The sequence below is a fragment of the Lichenostomus cassidix genome, chromosome 8 (genome assembly GCF_008360975.1).
Source record: "Lichenostomus cassidix isolate B80296 chromosome 8, HeHo_3.0, whole genome shotgun sequence".
Lineage (NCBI taxonomy): Eukaryota > Metazoa > Chordata > Aves > Passeriformes > Meliphagidae > Lichenostomus > Lichenostomus cassidix.
The window spans coordinates 8,504,862-8,512,980 of record NC_139489.1 but is presented as its reverse complement, the minus strand read 5'-3'; the positions used below and the strand labels follow the sequence as shown (position 1 = coordinate 8,512,980).

The window sequence follows — 8,119 nt, the reverse complement described above, 5'->3', positions numbered from 1 at the left end:
GGGTGATACCCACGGCTACAGGGTGATACCCACGGCTGCAGGGTGATACCCACGGCTGCAGCATCGGGCAGAGGGTGAAATCCCCCGGGCTGCCTTCGCTCCGTCGCAGCAGGGACCTCGCGGGGACACGGGCAGGGAGCCGGGTGTGAGTCCCACGGAGGCTGCCAGCAGCAGAGGGCAGCAGGGCTCCGGGCTCCCCGCGACACCCAGGGGTGGCCCAGGAGGGCCGGACGGGGCGGGGGGCTCCGGTGGCGGGGGCGGCCCCGGAACCGCGCCCGGTTAAAGGGCGGCACCGGCGGGGTGGGGGAGACAGAGCGGGCTGGGTAAGGACGGGTCGGGGTGCTGCGAGCTGCTCTCCGCTCAGGTGAGTTGGATGCTGTCCCTCCCCGCCCGTGGGAACCCCACGGATTTCCCTGGAAGGGCGCTGGGCTGGCTGGACGGCAGGAGCTGTGCTGGGTGGGGATTCCCCGGTAACCCCTCTACTCTCTCCAGGTGCAAAGATGGGGTTCTTCACCTTTATCAAGGTCATGATGATCCTCTTCAACCTGGCCATCTTCGTAAGTGCGCCCCGGGGGTTGGGGTCTGCCGGAGGGGGTCCCGGGGAGCTCCCGGAGCCGGGTGGGTCTGGCTGGGCTCTCCTTTCCCTCCGTGTTCCTTTCTGTGGGTGATGGTGTGGAGAGTGTGGGCAGGTGAGTGTAGGTGGGACCTGCAAAGCCCAGGGCTGTGCCGTGCTCTGGGGACAGTGGCTGTTGCATCAGCTGCCCCTGTCCCTCGCTGTGCTGAAGCTTGGCAAGGGGTGCTGAGTACCCCAGAAAAGAGGGTTTGCTGGGTGCTCTATTTTTGTAGGGGAGCAGCCCATGTGTGTGACTGTGACCTGTGGTGTTGGGGTTCCTGGATGTTGGGAATTCAGAGCACATGCAGGCTCTACTCCCACCCAGGGCAAAACGTAGTGGAGCTCCCAAGAGCTGCCCTGGCTCTGCTGGAGCCACCTGGAGAAGGGTGTGATAGGATACAGCCTTGGGAAGGAGAGGATGCAGAGCCTTCAGGCTCGCTCTGGTGAAACACTCACTCCGTAAAGCTCCTGCCAGGATTTGAGTGTGGTGGGGAAGGTTGAGCAGGCAGAGGGGAGGGCTGGGACAGGCTTGGGCAGCCCAGAGTTCACCTTCACCATGAATACTTGACTGGCTGGGGCTGCTCAGATTCTCCTCTGCGTTGGGGGCAGTGTCATGGTGGCCAGTGTCTGAAGTGGCCATGTGGGCCCCTCGGGGATCATGGTGGGGCTTGGTGGCACTGCTGGCTTGGCTGGCCCTCTGCTGGCACTGAAACCCTCTGGCTGGGGAGAGGGGCAGCTGTGACACTGCGTGGGGGATGTGCTGGTGGTGGGGTGTGTTTCAGGGTACTGACCCATCTGGCAATGCCCTGAGCTGCCTGCAGTGATGCAAAGTCTTGCTTTGGTGTGGTGAAAAACTGCCGAGGGGAGAAACACCTGTGCCAGGGCCTTCCCCAAATATCAAACCTCGTGCCTATCTGGAAGCTGACATTGCCTCTCTCCTCCCAGCTCGCTGGTGGGACCCTGCTGGGAGTTGGCATCTGGGTCAAAGTGGATCAAGATTCATTCCTGGGTATATTTGGGACAATCTCTGCCAGCATCATGCAGGTTGTGAATGTGAGCTACCTTCTCATTGTCATCGGTGCCATCCTGCTGGTGATCGGCTTCCTCGGGTGCTATGGCGCCCAGAAGGAGAGCAAATGTCTCCTGATGATGGTATGGACCTGACTGACCTTATCAAGCCTTGTTTGAGCTGAGTCTGGGGTGGGGGGACCCGATGGGTGGATTTCTCTGTGGATATGTGCTCTGTGGATGTTTCCATGTGGTGGAGTCTGGGTGGGCCTTGGAAAGGTGGTGTTGGACTCCAAGTCTGCCCCAGGAAAGGGTGAGAGGAGGCAGGAGGGGGTGCTGAGGTCTCTTTTGGAGCATGTCCAGAGAGCTCAGCCCCATGCAGGTGGAGGGCTGGAGGACCCCAAGGTTGTGCTGCTCCCGCCTTGGAGCAGAGCTGAAGGCAGTGAGGCAGGAGGGCTTGAGCCCTGGGGAAGCAGATGAGTTCCTGGGGCCCCTGAGGATTCTGGCTGTTGGTTTGACCTCCCTCCCCTTGCTGTGTCCTAGTTCTTCTCAGTGGTGTTGATCATCTTCATCGTCGAAGTTGTTGCTGCTGTGGTGGCTCTGATCTACACAGGTCTTGTGAGTGGAATACCTGAATCTCGGGTTGGGCTGATCTGGGACCTGTCCTACCCCCTGGGAAAACAGGAGACATGGGCTGGCAGTGCTGCCCATGGGTGGGGAAGCTGCCCAGTGGTCAGTGCTGCAGGAGGATGTTGGTCACTGCTGGCACCAGCTAACTGGGCAGGCTGAAGTAGCCTGGCTGGCCTGAGGATGCTGTGAAGAGGTGTTCCTGTTACATCATAATCCTAATTTTTTTAGAACAAGTTTTTGCCTGCTTCTTTCTGTCCAGCCCCTCAGTCCCTAACCAGCTTAGGCTTGACGCCTCCCCACCTCTGAGGGCAGCAGCCTCTGGTGGAGGAAGTCCCTATTGCCTCATGCTGAGCAAACTCACCCCCTCATTAGGCACCTGAGAAACCACCTGGGGAGAAAGGTGGCTGCCTCATTAGGCACTGGAGAAGTCAACCGCAGGGCAAACGTCATTCCTGGCTCCCTCACCTAACACTGCTTATCAGATGATTCACTGGTCAGAAGTGACCTTGGTGCATAACGCACTGGTTACTGGGGCAGGGGACAAACTGTGGGTCAAATGGACATGGTGTGACTTCTGCCCATGCAGGGTCTTTTTGGTCTCCTCTCCATAGGCTGAGACTTGGATGGGGGTGCTCAGCTCTGTGGTGCTCCCCAGGGCCTTTTCTGATACTGTTTTTGTTCCCTTTCTTCCAGGCAGAAACGTTGCTGAATGGTCTGGTGACCCCTCTGCTGAAGCAGAAGTATGGGGCGGATGACACATTCACACACATCTGGAATGTCACCATGAACGAGGTGTGCTGAGCCCTGGGGCCCTCACCTGTGGGCTGGGATCCTCCCAACATGGGCTAGGTGGTGCACATCTGGGTGGGACAGTGAGATAGCAGTGGGGACACATAGCAATCCTGGATGTGCTGAGCTGTCACTGCCTTCTCGACTTCCCAGGTGTCTCAGAACTACCTGCTTGGGACCTAGTGGGGTGAGAGCTGTATGTGGTGGTGTGTGGGGCAAAATCCTGGTCTCAGGATGACTACTGAGCAGCCCACCAAAGCAGGGTTGAGCTGGGTGACACCCGCCATGAGCCAGCAGGGTCCAGATGGTGTCAGAGTCTGGAGGGAAACCTGAAGGATGCTCTTCCCATCCCTTCCTCTCTCTCCCTCTTAGGTCCACTGCTGTGGCCTGAATAACTACACAGACTTCAATGACTCCTACTGGTACAAGACACATGGCAACTACCCCGAGCAGTGCTGTGACATGAACAAGTTCTGCAACAGCACGTTGGCTGAACTGTACAATATCAAGGTACATGTGGTGGTGGCTCTTGCCTGACTTGGGGTGTGCCTGAGCATGGGGAGGGAGCTCTCCTGTAGCTCCAGCTCTGGACACAGTGGTCCCATGGGCTTTAAATTCTGGGGGAATGCTGTGGTGTCCTTTTGTCCCTGGTAGAGACAAGTAAAGTTATGATGCTCTGGTCTTAAAGAAAAAAGAGTGGTATGCCTGATGCTGAGCATGAACCCAGGCACCATTCTGCCTTTTTGGGTGATTTCCCTGCTTTGTCCATTCCTTTCCTTGCTCCCCACCCAATATTTGATCTGAGAAGTGGCTGAGTTGCCCCATGAATCCCCCAGACCTTCTCCATGGCTGTGTGCTCTGGGTTGGAGAAGCAGTATCTCCCTTTGTGGGGGATGCTGTGCCCTGGCAGTTGGGGTATCATCACCTCTTGCTCACCCTCACCTGCCTGGTTGCCTCCTGCAGGGCTGTTTCCCACAGATCTTGGAGGAAATCAGGACCCATGCAGGAGTGGTGGGCGGCGTGGCAGCCGGCATTGCTGCCTTGGAGGTGAGTGCCTGAGCACTGCTGTGCTGCTTCCTCCTTGTGCCTGGAGCTGGGGCTGGGACCAGCCTGGGGCCCAGGGGCTGGTGCAGCTCCATGGACCACCTGCAGCTGCAGGCTACTGAGCCTTCTTTGCTGGGCACATGCAGCCCTTCCCCCTTGGTGCACTGGGGATGGTGGGCTGTGACCCACACCCGTGTTGGGAAAGGGAGGAGGGTGCACATTGGAGGGGGCTGACTTGCACCTTGTCCCCCACAGATTGCAGCCATGGCAGTTTCCATGTACCTGTACTGTAGGCTGGATGAGAAGTGACCTCTCGAGGCAGGAGGATGACCTGCCACCTCCCCATGCTGGGGTGCACCCGTGGCGTGCCATGCTCTCAGGGGGACGTCATCCCTCCCTGCGTCTGATGTTGTCCTGTGCACTGTGATTTATAGCTGTATTTTGATCTACTGAGCTGGGATCTGTAGAGTTTGTCTATATTTTTGTACTGATATGATATATGGAGTCTGTACATAGAGTTTTGGGGTGTTTCTTGATGGAGGGTGGGGTTGGGAGAAGCTGCTTTGTCTGTTTGGCTGATACCAGCAGGAGATAAAGCAGCACAGGACAGCTCAGGGCTGCTGATCTGGCAATGGCACAGTGATGCCTTGATAAAGTCCTGCAGGTGGGTGATGTACCTCTCTCACAGTGTCCTACTTTGTCCCCCTGCATCAGTTTCAGGTGGTAACTACATCCTCACAGGGGGATATATCTATTCCTGCACCCATTTTAAGCCAGCCCTGGTCCTGTTGCCATGTTGTCCCCTGAAAGAGGGTCTGGCTGGGTGCTGGCTGGTCTCTGCCCCTTCCTTCCCTGGCATGAAGACAGCCCTGCTGCTCCCTGGCTTCCCCTTACCCCCTGTCATTTTGTGCCTGAGCCCCACTCCATGCTGTAAGAGAAATGCAATAAATTTTTCATCTTGGATACAAATTGTTTTCTGGAGTTGATCTTGGTTCTGCTTTTAATAAATACCCTCTGCTGGGGGTTGCAGGGGTGAGGCCTGCCTTGCCTCCTCCTCACCTTCCCTTCCACATCCTTGTGGGTAGCACAGCCCTGCCTACAGCCTTTCTGCCCTCTAGGCAGTGAAGGACAGGGGCAGTGGCTGGAGGCCAGTGTGTAAACAGCCTCCCTGTGTGCTGCCTGGCTCCGTGCACACCATGGCACCCCCTTATCAGCTCCTGCCCAGGCATGGGGCTGTGCTGAGGCACTGCCGTGGTCTGGCATGTCCCTTGTGCCATCCAGTACCTGTCACACTGGCAGGAGCAGGCAGGGGACAGTGAGACAGGCATGGGCACCCACTCCCCACCCTGGGATACTCAGCCCTGGGGACATGGGATTTGACCCTGCTCTATGGCAAGGTGTGGGAGGAAGCTGCCAGAAAATAGCCTCATTCCTTCCTGGACAAGTGAATAAGCCCCAGTTGCACCATAAACTGGTGTCACTTCATGGGTGACGTCAGGGCTTTTATGCCTCTTTCCCCTCTCCAAGTACACAGGAGCTGCCAGCTTTCCTAGAGGTGTTGTGCCCAGGAACCAGCTGGCACAGAGCTGGGCACACCTACCCATGGCCTCTTCTGTTCCCTGTTTTTGGTATGCCTTGCAGAGCTGGCTCCTGGCACACACCCTCTCACCATCTCACTGTGGGATGGAGTGGTTTCAGGGGCGATGCCTGGCCAGCTGGTGGCTTTTGCCTTTGCAACTCCTCCTGGCCATGGGGTTTCCATGGGACAGAACAGGCTCTCTCTGTGGCACTGAGTTTTGTAAATAACCCTGCAACCACTGGCTCGGTTCCTCCCCTCCACCTGCTGGGAAAACTTGAAGGACCAGTTTCTCCTTGCGGATATGATTCCTCCCAATTGCCCTTTGCGGCTCTTGGCTACCCTGGCAGCTAAAAACAGAGCAGTGGGGGGTAAACCAGACTGGCACAGCCTCCCTGTGCTCCCACTGTGCCTTCCACTTCCACTGCCCAAGCACTGCCACAGCCTTTGGGCTCTCCAAGGAGATCCCATTCCTGCTGGTTCCCCACCAGCACCACAGCACATCCCAGCCCACCACCCATCCCCACCAACCCATGTGGTGCCACCAGGCACCTCTGCACCTTGTACCCCTACGACTTGCCTAGTTATCCCAGACAGGCACTCTGGGGCAATCAGAAGCTTACAGCACAGGCTGAAAGGTCCTTCAGGGCTTGTGGCAGGAAACAGAAACTTCCTTATTGCCCCCGAGAAGATGGCAGGAAACGGCCCGAGCATCTGGCATGTCTGGGTGTGTGCCAGAATGGGGGTTTTTCTTTTCCACCTGGGATACAGGGTGAGGGAGGGCAGGAGGGCAAAGTCTCCCTGCAGGGCCATTGGGCAAGCAGCCAGTGCCATGATGGGAGCTGCACACAGACCAGAATTCCTGGAGATTTGTAAGGTGCACCCTCCACCAGCATCACTTTGCCCCAGGACACAGCAGGCGAAACCCTGTGTGGTGCAGGCGTCTGTGCTGGCAGGGAGTGGGCAGGAATCAGCGATTTAGGAAAGGAACCACCCCCTCCTTCCTGGGAATTAGCATTGATGGGAACAGGTGCATGAAAGCAGGGAGGAACTGCACGTCTTTGGGTTTGTGCTGATAAATGGGGTAAATAAGAAGCAAAAGCAAACTCCTCTAGCATCAGCTGCTCAAGGAGTGCCCACTGTGGGGAATTTCCCCTGCCTACTGTAACAAGGTGGCCACGATGTTCCCAGCTTGGGGAGGAGAGGACAACCTTGAAGGGTGCAGGCTGGTGCAGGGGAAGAAGTGAGGCAATCATAAGTTCTCTGGCACAGACTTCCTGCCTGGCTCCCCTTCTCCTCTTCCTCAGAGATAAACTTAGTGTTGGCCTAACCCCAATGGTGCTTTCTAGGCAGCTCCCTCCCTGATAATTTGCCGGGATATCAGAGGAGGTGATGCCAGGGCTATTCAAAAGGCAGGAGCTGACCTTGAACCTGGGTGTTAATAATTAATTCTGCACTGGGCAGGAATGGCACAATAACCATCACAGCAACAGTTCTGGACACCCAGTTGAAGATTAATTCACTGCCAGCCTTAGGAGTGGGCATAGGAGGTGGCAGCCCTGTGTCCATAGGCACAGCAGGGAACAGGGACGGGCTGTGTGCAGGGGAAGGACCTCCCTTACCGCTGGGATCAAGGGGAGAAGCCAAGTAGAACCCCTTCCTGGGAGCAGTTTGGGCACCCTGGCATTTATGAATTTTTATTCATAAATGCACTTGGCATTTATGACTTTTTATGAAGGAGAGGGTGCTGAAAATGTAAGATGTGTTCCCTGGGCTGGGATGCAAACGGCTGGACACAGCACCAGTGCCTCCCTGCCACGCAGGGAAGGAGATGGGACCAGCACACCTGAGATCTCTCCATTCAAGAGGACTGGGGATGTTATCCCAGAGGACTCTGGCTGGAAAGTGCTTCCCTCCATCTGTGGGGCACAGAGGAACTGATGTGCCATGGGAAGGGTCAGCCTGGACCTCATCTCCCACATACCACCCTGTCATCAGAGCACAGGGACTTCCTTCTTCCCCAGCACAGAGATCTCCAACAAAAAAAAAGCCCAAAACATAACACACAAAAATAAACACCACCAGAAATTATGCAAAATTCCCCACCCCCCCACAAGCTCTGGAAAGGTCAAGTTTCATGCCAACGCTATTTTGCTTTTGTTTAATTATCAGCCAGCGCCCGGGAGGTGGAGCAGCCCGGACAGGTTCTCCTTTGTAGGGCTGCACAAAGCCAGGGAGGCCGGGCTGGGGGGGCTGCAGGGGCTGGGTGAGATCTGCAGCTCGGGCAGCACATGCTACAGCTGCTGCCACATGGGGCTGAGCTGTGGCAGCCCCTGGATCAGACTTCCAGGGAAGGCAGGAGAGGGGCCTGTTGCCTGGCCAGCTCCTGGGCAGCTGGGAATGCTCCAGCACCTGCAGGCTGTGCCCGGAAGTGAATGACACCCCAAAAAAAGGGCAGG

The 8,119-nt window shown here is 56.8% G+C and overlaps 1 protein-coding gene across 1 annotated transcript; it reads left to right on the top strand.

The window, feature by feature from the left end:
• Positions 1-259: 259 nt before the first annotated feature.
• Positions 260-5,053, top strand: TSPAN1 (tetraspanin 1). The gene is made up of 8 exons (XM_085067694.1): positions 260-364; positions 493-557; positions 1,559-1,765; positions 2,165-2,239; positions 2,945-3,043; positions 3,413-3,550; positions 4,004-4,087; positions 4,340-5,053. Exons 2-8 carry the CDS (start codon positions 501-503, stop codon positions 4,391-4,393), a joined length of 714 nt encoding a protein of 237 aa, XP_084923820.1. The 5' UTR covers positions 260-364; positions 493-500; the 3' UTR covers positions 4,394-5,053.
• The last annotated feature ends 3,066 nt before the right edge of the window (positions 5,054-8,119 follow it).